Source organism: Thamnophis sirtalis, unplaced genomic scaffold, assembly GCF_051295495.1.
Source record: "Thamnophis sirtalis isolate CommonGarterSnake01/CBP01778 unplaced genomic scaffold, rThaSir2_p1.2 scaffold_10, whole genome shotgun sequence".
Lineage (NCBI taxonomy): Eukaryota > Metazoa > Chordata > Lepidosauria > Squamata > Natricidae > Thamnophis > Thamnophis sirtalis.
Genome location: NW_028261390.1, coordinates 47,228,746 through 47,256,013, shown reverse-complemented (window position 1 = coordinate 47,256,013; position 27,268 = coordinate 47,228,746). Strand labels below are relative to the sequence as shown.

At 35.8% G+C, this 27,268-nt stretch overlaps 1 protein-coding gene across 4 annotated transcripts in view; it reads left to right on the top strand.

Annotated features, from left to right (window-relative positions):
• Positions 1-27,268, top strand: part of WWC2 (WW and C2 domain containing 2) — a 157,267-nt gene that overhangs the window by 120,824 nt on the left and 9,175 nt on the right. For all 4 annotated transcript variants that reach the window (XM_087724547.1, XM_014051935.2, XM_014051934.2 and 1 more), the window contains 10 exons: positions 2,953-3,076; positions 4,560-4,640; positions 4,736-4,822; positions 10,497-10,689; positions 13,344-13,502; positions 15,985-16,130; positions 18,092-18,287; positions 19,999-20,160; positions 21,923-22,015; positions 24,546-24,788. In XM_087724547.1, the coding sequence (XP_087580673.1) occupies positions 2,953-3,076; positions 4,560-4,640; positions 4,736-4,822; positions 10,497-10,689; positions 13,344-13,502; positions 15,985-16,130; positions 18,092-18,287; positions 19,999-20,160; positions 21,923-22,015; positions 24,546-24,788 (1,484 nt within the window). The remainder of the gene's footprint in view (positions 1-2,952; positions 3,077-4,559; positions 4,641-4,735; positions 4,823-10,496; positions 10,690-13,343; positions 13,503-15,984; positions 16,131-18,091; positions 18,288-19,998; positions 20,161-21,922; positions 22,016-24,545; positions 24,789-27,268) is intronic.

The window sequence follows — 27,268 nt, the reverse complement described above, 5'->3', positions numbered from 1 at the left end:
AATTATTTTACAACACCCCTGGCCAGATCAACCTTAATGTTTAATGATGTTTTGCCGATTCTTCCCTAATACACAAAATGTGGTCTCATTCTGAGGTTTTGAGGAGTTATCCCACTAGTGAATATTTGTTCAAAAATATAAAACACACATTCACAAATATAAATGATTTGTCATTTGATAACAATTATTAGATTAGTTAATTATCACATCAGTTGGCAGCAGTTACAGTGGTCAACATTTAGGGTCAAGGGGCTTTGAGACCGTGTTGACTCCTAGCCTCAATGTGTTCCTGCTGTTTTCTTGGCAATGATTTAGATTTGATTTGACATTGTCATCTTCTTTCTAGGCTAAGAGGGAGGGACCCCCAGCCCATCTGGTTTCCTGTGGTGGGACTAGAACTCATGGTTTCTTAATCTTTAGCTTGATACCTTAAGCTAAGCAGGGCCAGTTGTGACCAATTCTTAAACATAGACCATCAGATAATTTTACTATAGGTTAGCCTAGATTGTAAAAAAACAATAACACATGATCATTCATGAAAACTCCAAAATGGGATGTTGCTTGTCTTTAGTTTGAATTTTAACTGCAGGTTAACCAGAGAGGGAAAAGAAAGTAAAGTGTCAGAAAACAATTTGGAACATAGCAGTACAATTGCATGTATAGTCATTCAGAATTACCCATTACATTTAGAGGATACGATTGCATAAAAAAGATGTATCTAATTCTTAACATTTCAAAGCCCCCATGTCAGATAATATACTTTGGGGTATTAAACATTATTTTTGTTTCAATATTAATGTTGATGATTATTAAAAATTACATGGAGACTTTTATTTCTGTATTTATAATGTACATTCTCCATTATACAAACTCTAATTTCCTGAATTCGGTAAAAGTTCTTTTAACTATCATTGGAAAAAAGTTATTCATTATACCATCTCCTCCAATTTAAAATTCCCAAACCTGCAAGGGTCTCACTCAATTACAGGCCTACTGATGGACTGACTGAATATGCCAATGCAATGCAATGCAATTACTTAAGTTCTGAACAGCCATCTGCTTTCAAATTTGAGACATCACCTTGTGTGATTATTTGTACACCAGGCATTATTACAGGTCTACTGATGGACTGAATGTGCCAATGCAGGTAAAGAGCACCAGGTTAGGAAGGGTTATTATAGTCTCTGTCACATAATCAATCCAATGCAATGAAAAGCTTCCTAAAAGTTATGTAAATATTTGGATTATGTCCAGTTTCAAATTTATATCTTGTAATTCTACTGATTCTGGTAAATCAATAAAACCTTAGTTTTAATCTTTAGTTTTGCTCACAATGAAATCAATCAGTTCTAGTCTTGGCTTGAACAGTGTTTTGATAATGCTGCACATGTTTGTATTTTCTCTGCATCTTCATTTCAGGCAGAGGAAACCTTGTCTCCTGCACACAGCTTTTTTCTGTGCAGAGTATCTTTTGGAATAACAGATTTAGAATAACTGTAAAGTTCTTTCATAGATAGACTCTGTCATTGTCAAAGTCGATTCCAGACTGCTGTGCTTATTCCTGAGAGTAATCAATAAATCATGTCATCACCTTCACCTCTCTCAAAGTGGTGAAAGAAAAAGCACTTCATCATCAAGGAAAAAGCATCCCTACTGCTATAAATGAAAGGAAAAATGCAGCAATCAATCCTCTAATCTGAAGCCTTAAAATTTAAACATCTTAACAAGATGTAAAGTCATGACTCAGGAGGGAGGGTGTAATGCATACCAATACATTTGGTTCCTTAATAGATAAAGGGAGTCCATGCACTTGCAAGTTATTACATTACAATATGCTGCTTGCATTGATTGTACTATGGTTTCTGCAGGGAAACTAGCAAGAATTGAATTTTGAAATCAGGAGAAAGAAACTTGAATTTTCTCTTAAATTTTGTGGTAGAGTCCTAGGTTCTGTCACTGGTGAATCCAAAACAGAATTGGGATTTGTATCTTACCATATAGAAATTTCAGAAAGGATTTTTAAAAAAAACGTAATGAAAATATTTAGAATCTAATTTGCTTGATGTCAAAAGTCTTTAGTTTATTATAACACTCTGCCATTGCTTATTGTCAAAAATCTTTTGTTTATTATGGCACTTCGGCATTCCATTTGAAAGCACTCTCAAACTTTGTGCTTTGCAGTATTTCTCCAATATGAATGAAATGGCCACAATGAAACTGAGAAAGATTTCTGAATAAAGGTGAACTTAATTTTGGTAGCCATTTAAAGCCAAAACTGTCTAAATCTCAGAAGTTCAACAATACTGTATAGATGTTCTGATGAAATCATATGTTCCTATTTCCTATTAAGCAGTAGATTGAGACTTGGGTTGCATTACAGCTTAAAATATTTGTTGCTTGAGATAAAAAGGCATGTTCTTATATTGTGTGTGCAAACATCAAGAAATTTTAATAGTAGCTATGGGGCAAAATTGCAACTATATGTCTGCGTAGCAGGTTTTCGGTTGGAAGCCAAGACAGAGTGCATAAAGATAGTTCTGTTGCCAAAAAATCCATTGAGCTCAGCACCGTTGGCTCTGAAAATAGTCCCTTACTCTGAAATTGCCAACTTATTCTACCTAATGCTAAGACCTGTCTCAATTGGCACATTCATCTTTTGCTTTTTTGATTTTGAGAAGAGGAAAAATTGATGCATGAATGATAGAGATCCTTACTTTTAAGAGTTGCAGAAAAGTAGTAGGTTGTTTTTTTCAGCCTTATAAAATGCACATAGTGGTAAAGAAGCCTCATTCTAAATCTGAAAAATTTGAATGCTATTTCAATACATGTAATGCTAGTGATGAAATTTAATTACAGTTTTGGAACTCAGAATCTTCCATATAAAGTTTGACTAAGAGTTGAGTATGCTTTTCTTATTCACAGACTAAAATAAAGGTTCTTTCCCTTACCTAGGTATTGACTTTTCAAAAAGAACAAGAATTCATTTGCTTGATGAGAAGACAGGCTGTGTATCTGCTGCTGTATCTGATGAGTCTGTGGCTGGAGACAGTGGTGTATATGAAGCTTCTGTAAAACAGTAGGTTTAAAGTCAGGAATATTCCTATTTGTCAGAAAACACCATTAACATTACATTCAAACATTTGGCTTCCAGCAATTTCAGAACAAATCAAACAGATAGGACAAGGAATAACTTTTTAAAAAGATTCAAAAAAGTTACAATCAGGAGAATAAAGAATCAGTGGAACAGAATAATTCTCCTAGGTAAAAATAATACCTTAAAATCTGTATAAATATATATTAATATCAACACTGGAAAACATTCTCCATAGATCTAATTTAAATTTTAAAATAGTACAATTGAAGAGTTTGAGAACTGATCAATCCTCATTATGGAACATTCTAATATTTTTAGAAAACAATTAAGTACTCAGATAATTTTTTAACAAGACTTAATTATGCAAGCATTTAAAATGGAGAGTACATGCTTTAATTTATTGAAGGACAATAACATTTAAATAAGGCACAATTATTTTATTTTATTTTATTTTTAAAATTGCCAACCATCTCATATCCAACAACTCTGGGCGATTTACAGCATAAAACATTAAAGAAGAAAAGACATTAAATTTAACAGTCATGGGACACAACAGATAAAATCATTCACAATTGCAAACTGTTAAAAACAGATGGGAAAGGTGGGAGCATGACACACAAGAGATGGGGAGATGGGATTAGATATTAATTAATCAATCACTCCAGTGTGAAGCTCCCCTATTGGGTCCCAACCCACCTGGCAGAGCCAGGTCTTGAGGCTCTTTCAAAATTACAGGAGGATGAGATGTTCCAGAAGGCAGGAGCCACGACAGAGAAGGCTTTCCTCCTGGAGCCCATCAGCTGAAATTCCTTGGCTGATAGGAACTGCAGCATGCCCCCTCTGCCAGCCAGGTGGTATTGGCCACTCCCATCAGGATGGGACAGTACCTCATGTAACGTTAACGAACATAGCAAAAGTAATTCATTAACTTAAGCAAAGAAATAGAAAACAGTTCCAATATTGACCTAAAATTCCAATGTAATCTTATATCCTAGTGTAGTAAATTATATCCCAGTGCAGTAATCTTATATCCCAGTGTAGTAATTTTAAATATATGAGATCATGTCTGTAAAAAGTATTACATTTTATTATGTCTTTTTTTCAAATTCCATTTGTTTATAATCAAAGTATGTAAACTAGTTTCATTTTATATAGCCAAACAATATGCAGATCATGTAAATTATTATGATCTTAAAGGATGGGACCTTCAAATAAATTGCTCTTAGTGAGATAATATTTAGCATTGTTTCCTATATATCACACTTCAACAGCTTCAGTATTCATGAAGAAAATTTCCCACACAAATTTATTTCTGTGTAGTAAAAATAAAATATATTAGCGTTCAAAAAATAAAATGTTGACCAGCATTTACCAATGATTTGCTCAAGTATGTTTGACCTCAATTCCCATTCTGCAAAAATATTTCTGTCATTGCCATTGATCTATCTTAAACTCTGTTCCCTAGACCCAATAGCAATGAAGAAGTCGCAGGTAGTGAAAATGATACCACAATGCTGGAAACCTCTCAAGTACAAATAGGGCTCCGGTGAGTCACTACATATATTAAGATATTAAGTTTTTACTGACCATTGTAAATATGTGATGTCTAATGCAGGGTTTTTCCTCTCGTCTTCTTAACAGATACGATACAAAGAGCTCAAGTTTTGTGATCGTTATAATGCAGTTACAAAATCTTCAGGCTCTTTCAATATCCCCTGGTAACAAAATGTAAGTAAAATGCTTTTTTGACAATGGTACACTTTGAAGTCTAGGAATTCATTATTAAGCATTTACCTTTTCAGGAAATCAAAGTGCATTTATAACACACAGGTTTCAGGGAGGATAGATATGTCAACTTGAATCTTCTTCCATCCTTTATGTGCTGCAAGTGTTGGCTGCTAGAATGTGTATCCAACCAACCACCTTCATCCGGATTTCCAGTGCTTTCATGATCCTATTAGACATCTGCTGGCTAATTGGAGCACAGGATATGATTCCTTCTTAGCTAGGATAGGAATGTCTCCTTTACCATTTTTATTTTATTCAGAAGATTAAAATACAAAATACTAAAGAAAAATAATTAAAAAGAGACAAAACAAAACTGGATTTTAAAAATGTGGTTAAGAAAAACAAAAGTCAAAAAGAAGTATTCCCTCCCACCCCAGTTGAACACTGGCAATCTATTGCAACAATAATAGCTTCCCCCTACCCTTGCAAAACAGGTCCAAATTTTATAACCTTCTACATCTATTTGCAACCCAACTGACCTGCCATACATTACATATATGAAAAAAAAGAATAGTTAACCGGTTAAACAGCAGTGAAGTTAAAGTTCAAAGCACTTCTGCTAACAGTGATTTTTGTTAACAGTCTGCTATTGTATTTACTCATAGAAAGTCTGCACAGTTTCTTATTTACCACAAATAACCCGATTATTATCTCTGATCAATCCAGGATCAGATACCCTTGTGTGGTTCTTAATAATGAAATACTGTATATACTCGAGTATAAGCCTAGTTTTTCAGCCCACTTTTTGGGCTGAAAAAAGCCGCCTCGGCTTATACTCGAGTCAGTGAAAAATTTGCCCGAAATGGAGGAGAAAAAGCGGCGGGGCCATGCCGCTGGGTGACACTCGTGAATGGCCCAGTGCCCCTGTGAGTTTCCCCTCCCTCTGTGTCAGTTTGCCGCGCAGCGCGCAGCGCACCATCCCCCCTCCTCACGTTCTAATGTAATGCAGGGCTGTCTTACGATTCCCCTTCCTCCCCCTCCTGCCGCTCTGCAACGATGTCCCACCTCCTCCTTGTTATGGCAAGCAGCCACATAGCGATGTCCCACCTCCTCTGGTACAGTGATCCAATGATAGGAATCACTGTGCCGTGTGTCATAGGAGGCGGGACATCGCTCCCACGGCTGCACGGGACATCATCATCATAGCGGGACATCAGCATCATGAGGTGAGTGAAGTATTTCATTGAATACACCGCTAGTTTACTGTTTTTCTTTGAAATAAATATTCAAAAACATTATTGGTATCTATTTTTATTTTTGAAATTTACCGGTAGCTGCTGCATTTCCCACCCTAGGCTTATACTCGAGTCAATAACTTTTCCAGTTTTTTGTGGTAAAATTAGGTGCCTCGGCTTATATTCGGGTCGGCCTATACTCGAGTATATACGGTATTTCCTTAAATTTGTAATTGGGAACTTTCCCAACAATTGCATTTTATTTCCAAAGTTCATAAGTCTCTGTTATAAATATCTCTGCAAGATCCATTGTTGAATAATTCTTCTTGATAGGAATGAAAAGGATGGAAATTTGCCACATTAACATGTTCTTTTCTTTTTATATTTCTGGAGTTTATCCATAATAGTTTTCTTGAAGTCTTCCTTTGCTTTTGTGGTTTATTCTGTAAAGCAGGGGTCCCCAACTCCCAGGTCACAGATCAGTATCAGTCCGTGGTCTGTAAGGAACTGAGACACATAGGCAGTGATCAAGCAAGCAAAGCTTTATCTGAGCATGTGCAGGATCTAGGTTGCATATGAAACCATCCCCTCCCCGCAATCTGTGGAGCAAAAATTGTCTTTCACAAAATTGCTGTCTGGTGCCTGAACAGTCAGGGAATTGCTGCTGTAAAAAATGACTGCATATTACTGAACCATATGAAAATGTATGCAGTTTCTGAATGGAAAAAACTCCCGACCCATTTAAGAATATGTTCCCCTTTTTCCTGAAAATCTTCCTTATTCTTCCTGATTGCTTAATGACTATTCACATTTAAGATAGCCACAGAACAAGTGCTTTATTGCTGAAAAGCACCTTCCAGATGTTATAAATGATTGCATTCTCACCTCCCCATGATCACATGTTGGCTGCTTGGCAAAGACCTGGTGTGGCATCACATGACTATAATTTGCTATGATTTTTGCAGGTTTCTGTCATTTCCACCATTTGAACAAATGGATTCACTTAAAGACCACCATGTTCATTTACCCGCTATGGGGGAAAATATCATAAAAATACTTCTGGTCAATTGGATGCTTCAACCTATGAGTGTAATGACATGATCAGCTTTCCACTCCCAATTGCAGTCACAAGTTGAAGACTACCAGTTCCATTTTCTTATTTCTTCAAATAAATAACCTTGTCTGCTGTCTGTTGTGATAAGGTTTTTAAGTTTTGGGGATTTGTATTCTGTCCACAGCAACTGTCAAAGGCAGGTAGGAAGGTGTGCTTTTAATCTAGCTAAATTAAAACAGTGGAATGGGCAAAACACACCAGCTTTTTCAGCTTTTATAATCATTAAGTCAGGAGCATTTTAACTTTTTGGCTTTTAAAAGACTCCAAGAAATAAAATCCATTTGAACATGAGCAGAAAGTGAGCAACAGTACTTCTCCAGAAGGAGTGTTCTTAAAGTGAACAAACTTTTGCATTGGGTTTGAGATTTGTATGCTACCTTGAGACATTTTAAGCATTCATTGTTTGAATGTCTGAGTTGTATTTGCATTTCAAAGAAAACACAGTTTCATTTTCTCATTTGAAGAGCAAAGCATGAAATTCTGCTTTTACTGGGAGCACTTATTTCAGCCTAGATGGTTTAATCTTTACAAATATTGATATATTGTGAGAGCTACTTATACAGCAATATGATACAGGTCTGCTCCCCAACTTCATTTCACATTGGAAAATGTTGCATGAGCTTGATAAAAGATAGGAAAGCCACAGCTCTTCATTGACATGGTTTGATTTTGTTTTTACATCCCCTCTTCTGTTTTCGACAATACATGAAAAGTTCTCCCATATTGCTAAATTGTAATGTGAAAACAAGTAGCCATACCATGATGTGATAATGAACAATATACCTCTGTCATTTGGATAATAATTAGAAGTGAAACCATACCTTGTCTCTCATAAAATAGACATGAATCAAATTTAATTACTCCAGACAGATAGCTAGCTGCCTAATCTCTATCTAAGAACATTCAAAAAGGGAAGTTCACCAATTCCATGAGTAATCACTACTAGAGATGTTTTTCTTACTTGTTAGAAAAAATTTTCTGACATTAGTCAGAATGTGCCTTCATGTAATAATCAGTTCATTACTGTGTGTCCTGCATCCTTTCAGTTGTCTTTTCTCAAATTCATTCCAACTCTCATGATAGAACTTACCTCCCACTTGGAAATTTGAGAGTTCAATCCTAAATAGCAGCAATTTTTTTCTCTCATAGGGAGCAATGAAAAAATACCTGCTGCAAACTGTGTGGCATCAGAAAGGGCATCCAGCCAGTAAATGCTGAGCTCCAGCCAGTCATCCTGACTCTACCCCAAATTAAGGGATTACGGGGTTGTAAAAAGGGAGTGGGTTTTTTTATGCTTTGGAAATTACATTTCCATTGATGCAGCCTAAAATTGTATTTGTGTTTTTTACAGCTATATCACACTGCTGGATCATCTTCAGTTTTCAGTAAACTTTTTCAGAAATTCTGTTAGAATCCTATAAACTCTGCATTTAATTTTTGCTTTCTAATTCCAATTAAAACATATATTTTATTTATTTATTTATTTATTTATTTAGTCAATGATCAGCAACATAAAAAAGAAAGTAAAAGACAACAATTAAGAGCCAAGGTGGCGCAGTGGTTAGGGTGCAGTACTGCAGGCCACTTCAGCTGACTGTTATCTGCAGTTCAGCGGTTCTAATCTCACCGGCTCAAGGTTGGCTCAGCCTTCCATCCTTCCGAGGTGGGTGAAATGAGGACCCAGACTGTGGGGGCGATATGCTGACTCTGTAAACCGCCTTGAGAGGGCTGAAAGCCCTATGAAGCGGTATATAAGTCTAAGTCTAACTGCTAATTACAACCAGGATTGACTGGGAGAATTGGATTTAATTACTATAATCAAGTATGGTATATCTGAACAGTCATATTACAATAATAACATATGTATTTACATAAAACTAATAAATCTAATCTAATAAAAGACACAATGGCTCAGTGGCTAAGATACTGAGCTTGTCGATCAGAAAGGTCGGCAGTTTGGCGGTTCAAATCCCTAGCGTCGCGTAACTCCCATTACTTCTCCCAGCTTCTGCCAACGTAGCAGTTCAAAAGCATGTAAAAATGCAAGTAGAAAAATAGGAACCACCTTTGGTGGGAAGGTTATACCTGCCACTTGTGCCTTTGGCATTTAGTCATGCTGGCCATATGACCATGGCCACATCTTCAGACAGCGCTGGCTCTTTGGCTTTGAAACAGAGATGAGCACTGCTCTCTAGAGTCAAGAATGACTAGCACATAACACGAGGGGAACCTTTACCTTTACTTCAATAAAAGTATGCATTAAAATATATGCCCTTTAAAATTATTTAGAATTTGGCTACTGTGTGAGTGGTGTTTGGATTTGGGTCCTGGAGAAGATGGCGTGCATAGAAATTATCTGCTCTTCCGAGAAATCACTCTAATAGAGGGAGTATGTACATTGATCTGATGTCCCTGTAGAGCTCACAGCACAATAAGACATGTGAGATATCTTCAGCTTTTCCATTGTCACATGTGTATTCATGTGCTATTGAGGTTTTATCATACCTGCCCTGCAGGAGTGCTGAGAGGAGAAAACATAAAATTCCTTCATTTCCCTCAGTATTACAGGATGCTTGTGCTTCTTGCAGAGATGTTCAAGTGACACAGAATACTGTTGTAGCAATTCTTTGCAGTATTTATCCCAAGCAGTACTGACAGGAAAGGATCATTGTTAGACTTGATAAGTCTTGGAAATTGTTCTGTCATTTTCCTAACAACATGTTCCTGGCATCTGACAGACAGAAGACTTTACAAGCCAATTGGTTGATTTGTCATACATTTATTTTAATTCCCTGTAGTGGTGAATCATTAAGCACTGTGACTTCTGGAGATTTACCCATAAACCCCCACGAATGTGCTTTCCTGCTGTTTTCAAGAAAGAGGAAAGTATATTTTGAAAACTGATTCACAATGCACCTGTTATTGTGACTAGGGAACAAAGATGGTAGAGTTGCTACTCTCACACAAGTGTTGCTCCTATTGCTCTTGACTATAGCAGCAATGCTCTCACCTGTCAATGACCTTAAATCAAGCTGCTTTATATTCATTTTGCAGATTCTGCTTGTTCTGTAGGAAGCCACTTGTATGTGACAGGACCAACATCTTGCATTTGGCATTTGTGAATGTTAAATAAATAGAAACTCAAACGTAGTGTATCTATGGAGGAAGGAAGAATATTTCCTGTCTGATGTCTCCCATCATTTTCTTATCCTTAAATGGGAAAAATATGTTTATGTCATTTCTAAATAAGTATATTGCATAACATAATATGAAAAGACACTTTGTGGTGAATTTATCTTTCTATTATTTTTCTTCCTACTTTTAGATATTTTAGACTTGCACTTCTTCCACCTTCAACTGACATCAGCTGTCTATTCCGTACAAAGTTCCATCCTGCTACTGAACCTCTTTTATTTAGTGAGATGTTCAGAACAGTTCTTTCCCAGGCAGCCTTGCAGAAAAAAACTTTGAGGGTAGATATCTGCTCTGTCAGTAAAAGTCATCAAGAAGAATGTCTAGTAAGTATCGTTACTTAACATGATAATTGGTTTATTTTGATCCTTTCTCCCTTTTTGGGATGTATAAGTGTCTTTTGAGCGATGTATTAACAATCTTTATAGGTCTGGGCATAATCACCTTTGATCCTAAGTAATTCTTACTGCCACTTTCATGGGAACTATACTGCCTAAAGATTTAAATAGCAAGGACCTAATGTAAATATTTCAGCAGGGGGGGTTAAATGTGATTTCCCCACTTGCACTTCATGTTTTATTTCCTATGCTATGTTTTGGACTGTTCCTAGTGCTGCACTGGGAGCTGGTCTAGAACAGTGATGGGGAATCTTTTTCTTATGGTGCTCCAAAATTATGTGTGCCCACTCAATTCCCTGCCCACCTGCGCATGTGAATGTGACCCCCCTGTGCATGCTCACACAACCCTTCCCCAGACTCTGAAGGCTTTCCTGAAGCCTGGGGAGGGTGAAAAATCAGCTGGCCGGCGTGCGTATGCATGCCGGAGCTGACGGCTAACAGCTGGAGTTTCACCAAATATGGCTCCGCATACCACTTGTGGCATGCGTGCCATAAGTTTGCTATCACGGCTGTAGAAGCTACAACTAATCTAATATTTAACAGCTCAACTGTTGATTAAAATGCTGTAGATACATCATACCTATTCCAAAACATCTACATTATCTGCCTTTCTGCTACTAAACAGATTCAAGATGATGAAATTAGTATTAGTTCTAAAAAGGGAGCATGTTATCTTAGCATCCTCATGTATGTAATATTCCTGGTACTTAATGTTTTTGAGGTGAGGTCCTGCATTCTGCACGCAGCATAAGTAAACCTTCTCAGCAATCCTCTGCAGAACATCACTCCCATGCAGCCATTTACTCCTTTAAAAATCCATTCTTCTTTTTAGGGGGGCTTTTCACCAACCACCTCATTTTTATTAATATTTTAATCCTTTTTATAACTAGTGTTCTAGCACTGTTTTATAGCATTAACTCTTTCTGGCATTAATACAAATGAGAAATGGTATACAAATATTTAAATAAATAGAAATAATTGAATTTACTTTCCTTGCCCCATTTACTTGAGAGACTAAATGCTTGAATAGTTTTCCCACTCAAGATAATGAAGGAAGCACTTCTGATGCCACTGCAGAGAAAAACTGCAATGCTTTGGTTGTTACAGGCTTCATTTAAATGAGGAAAGGAAGAAGATAAATATTTTTTCTGTGGGTTTTATGATGATGCAATTTCCTGGGTTAATATTTATTGTGGTGAACCTTTTCAAAGAGCAGTCAGGACATACAATTTGGCCAATTGAATGTCTATAACCTCCATCCATCCATAACTGTGCTTAATTTATTTGAAAGTGTTTTGCAGTGACTATGTTTACTATTTTTGAGAAGTGTTCTTTCACCCAAATATTAGCCAGGAAATTTAATAATCCCATGCTTGGGATTTCCCGTGCGAGGGCATTGAACCTAGGACCTCACTCATGCAAAACTTGTATCTGACTTCAGTGGCAAAGGTGCATCCAGCAAAAATGTTCCATTTCTTGTATATAATGTTATCATAGTTAGAAGCAGACTTTTTATTTTTTTTTAATATTCTTCAAGTTATTATTCCCACATGTAGTTGATTGTAAAATGGAAGTGTAATGATTAATAATTTCAGACATTGACAGAATATAAATTGAGGGGGGCCCAAGGCATTTGTATACAAAACAGCTATTAAAGTCTCTAGATATGAGCTTAGATTTTCTTTTCTTGCATATAAGGTCATTTTTTTTCCTCATGAATAAGATGAACTGAGGCCAACTGTATTTTGCCTTAGGCATTAACCTAGCCAGTGCTTTCTCCTGCATCGATCTATTGCACTGATCAGATTTATAGTGTATAACTCTGTTTTCTTTTTGGATATGTATTGTATGTCTGATCTATAATTAATCAAATGATCTGTTTATTTTTTGTTTAAATATACTGCTTAAACTTCCCTTTTAATTTGATTGAGCAACAAGTAAGAACAAAAACAAAAATGTTACCAAATAAAATCACCAGATAAATATCAATAGCATAATCTTTTCTGTTTTTACCTGCAACTCCTACTACTCTCTTGGCACTTTAATGCTTTACATCCTTTTATCTTACAAGCCAAGGACTCTTGTGCCCTTAATCCCTCAAGATTTATCATGAACCAGAATTACTTTAACACTTGTGCCAACTGCTCCAAATAAATCCCATTCATCTTCCCTCTTTCTTTATCTTTATGCTTTCCCCTTCACTTTTCATTTTAAAACATGTTTCTGCAATTTCCCTCTTGAGAGATAGATGAATCCTATTCATCAGGCTTTTATAGAATGGCTACCTCACACATTGCATTATAACCATAATAGAAAGGATCACTGTGCATCATGTGGAAAGTCTTCCTTACCTAATATTTATAAAACTTAGTTTTCATTGTTACTTGACTTCAGTTGTAATATTAATCATAAATGTTGTATTTTAATCCAAAAGATGTAAATATATAAATGAAGTTTTTAATAATTCTAATATAAAAAGGCTTTGGAGAATAATTTTTGACTGCTGAAACAAACAAAGCATTTCAATGATATTTGTTTTTACATAAATTAAAATTCTGTAACAAGTATACATTGTTTTGTAGGGTGGAATCAAGATAAGTCTGGGAGATGTGTCCTTTTCAAATGAGATGTCTACTCTGTGGTATAATTTGCTATCTTCTAAGCACACTGCTGGAAAAAGGAACGTGAAGCCAAAGAAGTATTCAGTCTTTGTGGCAGCCAATCCATCACCTGGTTCCTTGGTAAGTTGATTGCTAGAAAAAAAATGGCACCAGTTAAATAGTTGTGCTACATTATTATGTGTAGCCTCCAGTTGTTATATGTTTCATTATCATAAATAGAAGTATAATTAGGCTTCCGGTTGACTTTTTCTGCTTGCAGCAATGGCTAAACAAACAATGAATGTTATAAATGAATTGCCAAATCTTGATTATTAGGAAAGCAATAAGCCAGAGTTCCTTGTCATAATGTATTGCTAAAAAACAGAAGCAAATTCAATCAAGCTTATGTACAACTTCTTCATTGTAAGGAACAGGGTGCTTATCCTAACATTCAAACATTATTTGTTGGAGTACAAGGGAATCTAATGTAAAATGCATATTGCCACATTAAACATTTTTGTCAATAGTTTGCTCATTATATACACTATAATGGTTAAAGGGTTTGAGAAGACTGCAGAGACTCAGGTTCAAGGCCCTTTGTCAGGCAACTCACTGACTAATTTTGGACCACTTTTTCTCTTTAATCCAATCTACATCATTATACATTGTTCATTGTGCATTGAACACCTACAAGCAAATAAAGGTATAACCAGTAGTCAATATGAATTCATCAAAAATAGATCATACTAAACAAATTCTATTTCATTCTTCAGCAAAGTGACTAAATACTGTGGACTTTGTATACTTAGATTTCAGGAAAGCATTTGATAAAGTGGAACACAACCTACTTCTTGACAAGCTAGAAAAATGTAGTATAGATAGCACCAGCACTAGATGGTCTGTAACTGATTGACAAATCATACTCAATGTGTAGTCCTCAACAGAACTATATCTACATGGAGGGAAGGAAGCAGTGGGATACTCCAAGGTTCTGTTTTTGACCCAATACTCTTAAATATCTTCATAAACGATCCAGATGTGGAACTAGAAAGGGAACATTAAAAATTTGGAGATGATACCAAGCTGGCAGTAATAGCCAACACACCAGAAGACAAGCTGAAGATAAAATAGATCTTGACAGACTTGAACACTGGGCCCTATAAAAACAAAAAGAAATTCAGCATAAATAAAAGTAAGGTTCTACAATTAGGCAAGAGAAACCAACTGTGTAGATAAAGATTAGGTGAAACTTGGTTTAGTGCCAATAATTGTGAGAGGAATCTTGGACAATCACTTAAATATGAGCCAACAGTATTGTGCAGCAGCCAAAAAAGCAAATGCAATCCTATTCTCAAATCTTTCCAATTCTGGAAAAAGTGCAGAGAAGAGCAACAAAAATGATTATGGGGCATATGAAGAATGACTACAGGAATTGAGTATGTTTAGTCTAATGAAAAGAAGGACTAGGGGAGACATGATAGCAATGTTCCAATATTTCAGGGGCACCTACAAAGATGGGGGGGGTCAAACTATTTTTCAAAGCACCAAAAGGCACGATGAGAAACAATGGATGGAAACTAAGGAGAAGCAACAGAACTAAGGAGACATTTCCTAACGATGAGAACAATCAACCAATGGAACAACTAGCCTAATTGTGGAGGTTTTAGAAAAGACTTGAAAATTTTCTGAAATGGTATAATGTCTCCTACTCAAGCAGGGAGTTGGACTAGAAGACTTCCAAGATCTATGTTCTATATTTCATTGTGAGGAAACATTGGAGGAAAGAATGCTATGTATGCCACTGTCAGTTCCTAGAGGAAAGATGAAATATCAGTCAATCAAATAAATCAATAAATGAAGAGTAGTGAAATTTAACTGTTCTTCCTAAATGCTATCTTTCTGCTGGCAAGCAGCTGATTATTTTTTTTACAGAATGTAACCTAAGTGTTTATGGTCTACTCTATTTCCCCCATTTTATTTTCATTATACTTGAGCATCTATTCCAAACAACTAAATGTACATTAATACTTACATTTACACCAGACTTCAAATAAGTGAATATATTTTTCGGTTTCCTTTATGAAAGGGAATGAAAACAAAATATTGTTTTAAAGAACGTACATCCAAAATCTAGGTTACATGAATCTCATAATACAGACAATTTCCCAACTGGAAAATCAGTTGTAAAATCTGGATTAATGATTTGTAAATGCCAGAAACCAACTTGTTGCTTTTGCCTACAATTTGTGAATTAGAACTTAGTCTTTAGTGATCTGCCTGTCAGTATTTTTATTGCCTTGTCTATGCCAATTTTTGAAAAGAATTTTATTTATTATATTTAAATATAAAGTTTTGTTATAGGGTATGAAGTTCACAATATATGTAATGAATTCTGATGTCATGCAGCAATTCAAGGTTTAAATCAGTCTTGAGTGTTTCATGATGTAATCCTACTCTCTGTAGATACTTGTGTGCTTGTTAAATTTAATCTGAAAGGTTTCAGCAGCTTTGTGATTTTTCTGGGCTCAGTCCATGTACACAATCATTACGGGCGAGGTGTATTACTGGCATTACTTCGTACATATTTTAGTATAAGTAGAGCTGCTCTCCATGTATTTGTTAGGATGCGGTCTCAGCATTGTTGGAAAGAACATCAGCTGAGCTGCAAGCTGTAGAACAAGAATTGGCAGAGAAAGAAGAGGAAGGAGAGGAGGAGGAAGATGAGGACGCACAGGATACCCAGGAAACACAAAGTTCTGAGGAAGACTGGTAAGCTGAACTTTTTTTATTTATTGGTTATTCACAAACAGCATTTAAAAATACGAAGCATAAAAAAGCAACATACAGAAAACATTGCTTGTCCTCTGCAGTAGGTAGGTAAGAAAGATAGGAGGAAAATCTATTATTCTTTAGGCAATTTAGGAAGGAATATTTTTTCTGCTATTTTGCTCAGTGATAAAAACACAACACAAATATTACAGCAAAAGCAACAAGGAAAATAATTAATATTAGTTTCTATGCAGCTTGGAGAATGGAGCCATGCTGTTGTTCCCAATCTGATGTTCGGGTTCTGTGTTCATGTCTCAAAAAGATACAGCCTGGTGAATATGCATAATCATTCTTCTTAAATAGGAGCCAGAAAGCAAGGAGAAGCATGCATCTAGCTAGCAAAATATAGACTATATGCAAAAATTATGAACTGGGGATGAATCCTGTCTATATTTTGCTTTTGTTATCATGAACTTCCTCTGTTCAAAGATTCATATAGCATCTTAACTTCTGGTAAGTTTAAGCCAGGCATGAAGGCAATAGACCTTTCTTGCCTCTTCTCTTTTAAGAAATGCTTATTGGTAGCATTTGTCTCTGAAAATGTGAATCAATTGTTTTAAGCAACCTTTTGTTAACAGCAATTTAGAATGTGGATCTTTCATGAAACATATAATCCAATATGTGTCAATTTACTTGGATTAACAAGTTTTTATATAGAAACATCCTACCTTTTTAAAAAATTTATCATGTGGAGAATTAACTGTGTTAAAAAATACAGATGCAGGATATATTAAAAAATAGAAACTTTAAGCTACTTTGGTCAAAATAAGAGGTGGTATTCAGCCAGTTAAGACCAAACCGATAGTAATGATACTGTGCAGTTCGGAGAACCAGCAAATCACACCACCAGCTGGCCCCACCCTGCCCTGTATATCTTGCCTTCGCCACATGGCCCAGCTAATCTCCGCACCTCGCCCGCTCTGCTCACCAAAGCATGCGCAAAAGCTGCATGCTCACATTTTCGGCGAATGGGTGGTGGAATTAATTGAAACTCACCACTGTTCAAAATGTATGTTTCAATGAATCCTTAAATGAACAAAAGCTGACATGATCTCAACATGATACCATTCTTAAAATTTCAATGCATTCCTACCATTTGTGTGCTACATATTCAAGAGTAAGAAAAAATGGTATGTGACAGGTGCATACATTTCATTATAGTTGATTCAATTTTTGGACCTTCCTTTTACGGTAAAGTTGTTTGAAAGGTGATTGACTTGTTGGGCTATAATTATCTGTGTGAGATATTTCCACAGATGAATGGATGCTCTGACTTTGTATCCACTCAAGATATTGTTGTTATTTTATCTATTTGCAATATCCATGGGCTCTAATAAGTGACTATGTGGAGGGTGCTATACAGGGGTGGGTTCTGGCTGGCACTGTTGCTGGTTTGCTCGTCTGTGTGCTTCACATGTGCTTGATGCGCATTGTGTGCGCATGTGCAGTGCAATTAAAATTGTTCTGCGCATGCACAGAACTGAAAAACAAGATGACGGCGCCAACAGTGCTGACTGGGGAACCAGTTCAGGGGGATGGCAGGCCTGGGTTGCTGCCAGTTCCAGTGGCCCAGGCTGCCAAACCACTACTGGTTCAGCCGAACCAGTCCGAACCAGTGGAAACCCATCACTGGTGCTATATCTATCTTCAGAAATAACCTTGACTATCAAATTTATATTTAATTTTATGATATTCTAACACAGTAAATTTATAACAGATCCTTCTGCTTTTTCTAAAGAAGAGAATACTGAAACCATATAAATGTTTCAGTAGAAGTTTACCTCTGGCCAAAATAAGTTGTTGATAATGTCACATTAATTGTATGAATATTAGGTTCCAAATATGCTGGTATTTTATTTTCCAAATACCTTAATAAATTAAGGGTAGATTTGTTCTCACAGGGTAGGAATTCTGGCAGAAGTATCCAGAGAAATGAATGAAGAGGAGAATAAAATCAAAAAGATCGAAGAAGACAAATGCACAGATAGCAAGAGAATGAGTTTTAATTTGGAACAGGCAGGTGGTACTGAATATGAGAAAGAAAGCAACCTTACAGAAGTAGATCTCAACAAAGAAACAATAGTATCCCCAATACTGGTGAGTATTTTAAATTACATTTCCTATATGGCCGAGAATGCCTTTTGTAGTTCATCCATAATATTTGTCATCGCAAACTTCTCAAAACGTTTTCAATTAAATGTACAAACTTGGTATAGCATTTAACATATGTAGTGATTTTGAATTGGTACTTTACAGACTTGGAAATGTTTTTGTTTCATAGTACAAAAAAGAGAAGCAGCAAGGAAAAAAAGTCCTTAGAGCAGCCACAGAAAAATATTTAGCTTGCTAGTTAACATTTAATGCTTATTTGTTCGATAATTCATGTTTAATAATGGATGTTTTAAATATTTAATAAGTTATTTAATGTTTAAATTATACTAGCATACACACTTAATATTTTTATTTTTGCAACTGTTTTGCAGTTTTAATAACAAGGGCCAAGCTCTTAAAAACAGTGCTAGGAAAGGGGAGGGGGGGTTATATATGTGATGGATGGATGAATCAGTTCATTTTCAGTCCATGAACTATAAATTTTGCATATGTTCATTTGTAAATCTGTTATGCCCTACTCCCTCTTTAAACTGAAAAATTTAAAAATAATCCATATAAACATCTGTATTTAAATATTTACATTTGGCAATGTTTTTTTTCTCAAAAACACATATTTTATATGATTTTGCAATTTTTTTATGCCTGAAAAAACTTCAATACAACATTTAGAAAATTATGGAAATTGAAATTCACCAGAAAGTGTGAATCAATTGGTTTCTCTTCAAATATACATTGTTCAGGCATTCCGTATGCTAGAAACCTAAATACTGATATTTAATCAAAGAAACATATTATAGATAGTCTTTGACTTGTGATCATAATTGGGACCAGAATTTCTGTTGCTATGCAAGGCACTGGTTAAGTGAATAGTACCAGATTTTATGACCTTTTTGCAACAGTTGTTAAGTGAATCATTGCAGTTAAGTAAGTCGTGCAAGAGAATCTGTCACAAATGAGGATCACATGAAATTAGGTTAGTAAGTTTTTTCTTTGCGAAAGGCTGTAGTCAAAAATAGAGTTCAAGTATTGATACAAAAGTCCTACAGTCAGTCCATGTGTAGCTAGTTAAGATTCTTCATGAAACCCTCAATAGCCATTATCAGGTACTCTAGATGAAAACCAGCCATCGTGTCAATCAGCCATCAGTTAGTCTAGAAGGTCCCAGCCATCATGTCAATGACAAGAAATATTGGAAACTATAGTTCAACAGCAAGAAGTCTACAGATGCCATACTGTGATGTTGAACGAGACAGTTTTGTTGCTTTCTATGTTTTATTGTTTACTTGTTAATAGCTATTTTGCCAGTATAATTTCATCACTTCTGAATTAGACAATCCTAAAAGTGCCATAATAATCACCATTTAAAAGAAAGCCTAATTTTAGTTTTAAATGGACAAGGGATTTGTTTGTTTAGAATGCATTCATTTTAAGAATCCCGAAAATATCTTTTTCTAGTATATGGTGCTTTGTCTCTTTGTTTATGTGGCTTGCAGCCAATGAGAGTCTTGACCGATATATGATGTGTCCAGATAAAAGAAAGATTTTTGTGGAGGACTAAATGCCTGTCTTAAGAAATAAAAAGTATTTTGAGCCTTGGTTTTTTGGGTTTCAGTTTAACTTTATGGTATAAATTGACATAATTTGTTGAGCAGGTTTTGGTTTTCAATATTAGAAATAATGTATAATATATCCACAGGTTGATAGAGAAACAAATACAGAAGATAGGATTGAGTATGTAGCTATACAACCCAAGGACAAAGCCAGCCTGAAGTCTCAACAGCATCCTTTTGTCAGAAACAGCATGATAGTACGTTCACAGACGTTCTCTCCAGGCGAGCGGAACCAGTACATCTGTAGGGTAAGATAAAGAGTGTTCTCAATGAACTCTTGCTAACTAAAGACTCATTTAATTTCTTTGGCAGTGGCTCATTGCTGGCAGTGGGCCACCTCTAGAGAACTTAGTGTCCATCTGCCAACTGTGAGGCTATGAAAATTATTGCTTTCACCTATAAAATAATGTGTAACTTCTCAGCTATTTGGATGTTAGCCTTTATCTCTTTGTATTAAGCTAGAATAAAGTTGTCGCAATTAACATTCCTTCACTCTTCCCCTCTCCCACTTACTGACATGCAAACACATGGTTTGAACAGGATGCTAAGGCATGAATTGTTTAACCATGATTTACTGAAGACAATCGCAATTGACTGTGTTTGCACCATATGCTACTTTTAGTGGAATATATGAACCCAGTCATTCTTTCTCAATAGTCATGTGTAGAATTAGCTTGCAGATGCCAAAAATAATTTTTTCATTGTTTTTTTTACTGTTGATACCCATTTCAGTGCAAATATTTATATTCATTTTGCTGTTTTACGACATGTCTAGCAGCCTGTAATTTTTGAAATATGATTTGCCAAATGAAAATAGCACTTATTCTAAGAATACTTTCCCAAAGAAAGAAGGAAGAAGGTTCAACAAATTAGAATCTATTTGCTTTTTAATTTCATGACAAAAATGAAATACTTCAAATAAAGTTGCTGTCTGCGCGTGTAATCTGAAACAATATGTTCACACAACAGGGACAAAATATCAAAAACAGTATGCTGCAGATGAGTCATCAACTAATCTGCTTTTCAGTATTTTCAATATTTATTTGCCCTCCAATGCAAAAGATAGTTTCTTCATTGTAGTTTCTGTGAATCATTCATATTGGTATCTGGCCTTGCACAATGTTCTTTTGAGAATTTTCTAAAGCTGAAAGAGACTTGTGTATTTGTCCTTTCAGTTTATCTTTGACTGCAGTAGTAGTACCCCTCCAGGAGTTGTCTGACACTGTAACAGCATTTTTTTCTTCTGATACACACATCTACTTAAAGGAAATCACATGATCGAGATTTGACTCTCCTCCTCAGGCTGTTACAAAACAGAATGGGAGGAATTGATCATTTCCTGATAGGGCTTCATAGTGGATTGAATTCTTCCACATCCAAACTCCCTCCAGTACCAGGATGATCAATCAGTCTCAACCAAGATCTGTAAAAATCAAAAACTCAACTATAAGAAGAAAAAGACAATCAAGGACAATCACTTGGTCCAGATTTTCTGTATCAGCCTCCTGCCTCCTTTTATTTGTGCTTTCATTTATTTAATAATGGGAATCCTTGTAGGCAAAACCTCTTTTTCCTCTCAGATCACTCACACATTTTATTCTGTACTGGAAGCAATTTGGGATTTATCTGGTATGCATTCATACTAATCAGCACAGTTGAAAAATAAAATTACTAATAACAATACTCACTGCATATATCATCCATCCCCTTGGCCGTGTCAAACCTAGATCACACCCAAGTAGGATGTCACATTGTTGCCATTAGAAACACAAAAATACAGTACTGTTAACAGCATCTGCCTCATTAAAAATCAAGAATTGAATATTTTTCTGTATATTAAGTTATTGGTGTTTGAACTGTGATGTTTTATCAGTAATTATCTATTATGCAAAACTGTAGTCAAATCCAACAGAATATGCGCTGGTTATTTTTGTTAGTTTTAATACCAGTAGCTTTTTTATTTTAGCTCTACCCACTCTGTTTCAATTACTGCCTGTTCTGTTTTGACAGCTGAATAGAAGTGATAGCGATAGTTCAACATTGGCCAAAAGAACTCTCTTTGTGAGAAATTCCACAGAACGGCGGAGCTTGAGAGTCAAAAGGGTAGGTGTTTTTTGACATTTATTACTCATTTCTTTATTTTTATCAAATATATTCAAACATATAATAAAGGTTTATTTATAAAACATTGCTCTGCATGATACACAGATTGGTGTGCATGCATGTATAATCTCTTATGGAAGATACAGATCATTATTTTGCCCCTTCTCTTATTCCAAGGTTGTATTCTGGTGAACAAAAAACAAAGATTTATTTCTTTGAGAACAAGAAGTAGCAAAAAAAAGTTTCTTGACATTGCATTTCTGCTTTTCTCAGAACTTTCATAGTAAAACTGTGGGCATCTAAAGGATTTTTCCAGGGTAGGAGTGAGGCTGCAATAGAGGGGATGATCATAACTTGTAGTTTTTGTATGTGGATGTTTTTCTGGCAATTTTTTTCATAAATTTGACAATGTCACCCAATTTGCCAAGAAAAATGTGGGACTTGGGCACAAAAACTGCTACATGCTGGTTCAGATCTTTGTCCAAGTTCACTATTATTTACACTTTCTCCCCAGAGATATAGATTGAAATCTTTCCCAGCCTTACTTGGAGAGATTAAGAACTAAATCTAAGCATGCAAAGCAAAGACTCTGCAACTGAATGGAAATCTTTCCTTCAGATTAGACATTTATCACAGCAATCAGTAGCGAATACTTTTTAGTTTAATTTAACTTTATTTCAATTTTGAGGCCATCTGATTTCACCACAAGTCTGGACAATTATTAATTTAAAAGAATCATAAAGACAACTACATATATCAAAGAAATTGAGGTGGAGAGATGTACTTGACCAGAATTTTAACTTTCACATTGTTCATCAGACACTTTTTTTCATCAGCTAACAAATTTATACTCCGTAGCTTTTCTTAGAATTGTGTTTTGTTCCTGGAACTGTGAATGTTACGTCCTCTTACACATTTAATTAAAAAAAGGGAGAGATTGTCTCAGATAGTGTCAGAGAACAGGCCTGTCATTTCCAGTTCTAGTGACATAGCAGACTGGAGAGCTGCTACTAAGATTAATAGATCCATCTCAAACAAGATATATTCTTTTTTTCAGATTGTAAAGTTAACATCCAGACAGTTTACTTCCAAATATATCCCAAGGAAACTGATATGTCCTCAAACAATGTTTTATTGATATAGTTTTATGCTTATGATTTCAATTACATGGAACCCCTCCTGATTAGTTAAAAGACAAAACAAGCTAATCACTTTGAGCATCATTTGGGAAGGAAAGGTGGGATGCAAATTTAACAAAAAAATACATTCCTTGGCTTTCCTTAACTATGTAATGATGTATTTGGCACAAATTTGCCCATAGACTCGCTTTCTAAAATAAATGCAAGAGTTCATAACTTTATAACAGAATTCTTTACAGAACATGACAATACATGAATTTCAGAGCAGCTACGTATTGTATAGCCAGCATTAAGAGAGAAAGAAGCAACTCTGAAAACCAAAAATTTCCTTCTTACTTAACACTATATTATGCATACAACAGAACTTTCCCTCAATCTTTAATAAATTGCTGCTAGGCTTGCACTGTTAAATTGCACTGTTCCCACTAATATTTCCCCAAGCAAACACCGTTCTAGAAGACTGGGTAGCAGACATAGAATTAATAAGAAAAGTCCTTTGGTCATTGTTTCATTTACTCCAGCATTCTGTCATGGAATGGCCCACGGAAAGCTTACAAGCTTGGACTGCAGGGCTATAACTCCCCTCTCCTGATGTTGTCCAACCAAATGCAGTTAAGGCATGCTGCTTAAGGATTCAGGAGTAATAAAAAAACTATGCCTATTCATGGTTGTTGATTGCATGATCCTCCGTAATCCTGTCTAGTCTGTTTTAAGAAATCTTCCAACTTGACAATTTTCCATAACTGCTAGCAGTGAATTCCAGTATAACTATTATAAAATATTTTCCTCCTGTTGGTCCTGAATATTCTCTATAACATTATATCAATTTTTTTCTCTTCCATAAATGGGCATAGCAGTAGAGGCCTTACTTTGAGAGCAGGTAGAACTCAGAGTCTCTCAGCTTTTGCCCCGCTGTTTGCTATAGTAATGTATTTTACTTGCATGCAGTAGCAAGATGTTCACAATCTTTTTTTAAAAGCCAGCCTTCTTTAAAATCTCAGAGTTAGAAATATTACAAGCTCCTATTCTCCCCAACCCCGAGGAATACCCCTCATCATAGTTGTACCAAAAATGTTGTGTTTTGATATTGAAATAAAGTTTAAAGATGTTGCAGAATATGTTTTTACTGTATTATCTCATTACGTTGCCTAAGGAAAATTGTATGACAGGTTCTTATCTTATAGGGACTGAAAAATATTCCGGTTCTGGAATAAAAACAACTGCAGAATAACCACCCCTTAGAGTTTAGTCTGCTACAACTTCATTTGTACAAAAATAGTATCTTAGTGCCCAAAGCAAATTTGTTATGTTTCACACGAGTATTAGGCTGTTCTCTTGCAGTGCATGCATTATATTATATTCATATTTTCTGGAATTCCTGACAACTATAGCCTACTTGCCAGTCCAACTTGCGAAGAGCAATGCGAGAGCGCCTGGTGCGTACTTCTCTTGACTTGGAGCTGGATCTTCAGGCATCCCGGACCCGTCAGAGTCGCCTGAATGATGAACTACAGACACTTCGTGCTCTTAGACAGAAGTTAGAAGAGATGAAAGCAACAGGGCAGACGGACCTTCCTCCGTGTATTTTGGAGGATGAAAGATTCCAAAAGCTTTTGAAGCAAGCTGAAAAAGAGGTATGGACATGAGCTAACTAATAAAGAAGCAACTGTATGATGTTTTAGTGTCTGCATGTACAGTTTTGACCAAGTGTTCATATAAAATTGAAATGCTCAGAATGTACACTATCTCTATATTGTTGGTATTATTCTTTTCCTACTGCCAGGTACTGTTTGCATGAAGTTTCAGTGGTTTTAAATGTCTTAGAAGAGTGCAGGCATTTAAACAAATTGTTCAGAAAACTGGATACTGGTTTAACGTGCTTAAAGTGTTTTCCTCCACATTCCATGCAGCCTATAGTGGGTTTTTTTGCTGAGAACTTTCCTGTTTTTTCTAACACTTCAGAACTTATTATTATAGTTCAAATTATTGAGTCCAATATTCATGATGGAAATGTAATCTAATTTAGTAATTAAATGCATTTGATATCAATAATCACAGAATTGCCTCAGGAGGATTAATTTTAGATTTTACAGGGTCTCAGGAGATTTGTATATTTAACCAAGAGGCTAGCTACTTTGGGGGTGAGGGTGTTCTATCCATTCTGCCTTTAAGAAACTGCTTCCTAGTTTTTAAAAACATTTAGGAATATGAAAGAGCTGGTTGTAAAACTATTGCCTTCTAAATATAGAAATATCATGTTGCCTCAAATTTAGGAAAACCAGATAATTAAAGCTGGGTTTTTTATTAAACTTTCTACTTCTATAAATGACTAAATATCTACAAAATTCACAAGGTGTTTTAAGTTCTTAACGAATTTCATTTTAACCAAACTCACATCATCTTATTTATTTATCTAGTTTACATAGTTGCTCATATCACAAAACAATATACAGTGCTGTACAATGAAGCTAAAACAATATATATCTTAAACAATGGTCAATGTTGATTATTTAAAATGTTAAAAACTATAAAACCATTTGTCTAAAATGATATAGGGTTTCCTGTCTAGGCTGGGGATTGGACTAGAAGACCTCCAAGGTCCCTTTCAACTCTGTTATTCTATTCTATTCTGAAAACAGAGCTAAAACTAAGAAATAATAGACAAAGGGATGTTAATAGTAATGGAGCTACCTCACTAGTTCATCCATCTCCTTGGGGATCCCCAGGCCTGCTGGTATAACTTGAGGGACTTTCAGAAGCTCAGAAGCATAAGGCCAATCTCACCTCAGGGATGAAGATTCCACAATGTGGATACCACAGCAGAAACTATCCATTGCCAAGGGCCCACCAAATGATGTTCCCTAGACAGTGGGGTATCATACCCCATGATGGCCTGTTGCCTTATCCACACCTCATTTATTTTATGAGAAGAGGATCTCTGGTTTTAAAATGACTGGACCAGATTGGAAATGTACACACTTACAGTGCAACATCTGTTTTAATATTTTTATGGTCATGTACAGCTCTGAATAGTTAAAAAGCATTCACGTAGTGCCATCTTCAGTTGTAATATGTTTACAGAAGCAAGCCTACCATAGAAATACTGTACATTATCCTAACCTGGAAAAATCTTGCTTAATAAGAGATTTGCCTTTCTGGCAAGCAAAGGAATATATACATTTTTGCTGATATAATTAAAGTGTGTTTGACATGTAGGCAATCAAGAACACAGGTAATCTTCAATTTGCAACTTTAATCGGGGCCAGAATTTCCATTGCTATACAAGGCAGTTGTTAAATGAATTGTGCCTGATTTGATGACCTTTTTTGCCATGGTGCTTAAGGAAATCACAGCAGTTGTTACCATATTTTTCAGAGCATAAGACGCACCTTCCCCCCCCAAAAAAAGAGGGTGAAAATCTAGGTGCGTCTTATACACTGAATACAGAATTTTTTGGCCTACTGAAACCCCGCTCCCTTTGCAAAAATGGACATGAAGAGGGTTTGGGAGGCTTGCAAAGCACACCTGGGGGCTGTGGAGGGCAAAAATGAACAAAAAACGGGCCATTTGTGCTCGTGTTTGTTTCCCCCAACCCCCAAGAGCCTCCCAAAGCTCTGCATGCCCTTTTTTATTTTATTTTTTGCAATGAATGAGGCGTGCAGAGGGTTTGGGAGGCCTGCAGAGTGCAAAAAAATATTTTTTTTTAATTTACCTTTTCAAAATCATGGTGCGTCTTATACTCCGGTGCGTCTAATAGTCCAAAAAATACGGTAAGTGAATCTATTTTCCTCCATTTACTATGCTTGTTGGAAGCAAGCTAAAAAGGTCACAAATGGTGAGCATACGATCCTGGAATAGTGGAATTTACAATCTAGTTGTCAAAGCAACCAAATTTTGATCACATGACTGGGGATTCTGCAGTGGTCATGAGTGTGATAATTGTTTCTAAATACTTTTTTCACAGCCATTGTAACTTTGAATGGTCACTAAACAAATAGATGTAAATTGAGGACTACCTGTGCACCTCTATATTCCATACTCACTATTTTTAAAAGTATTTTTCTTCTCCCTCATATCCTCATCTTTTGAAACCTAGATTGGGCGTTTGTTTGTT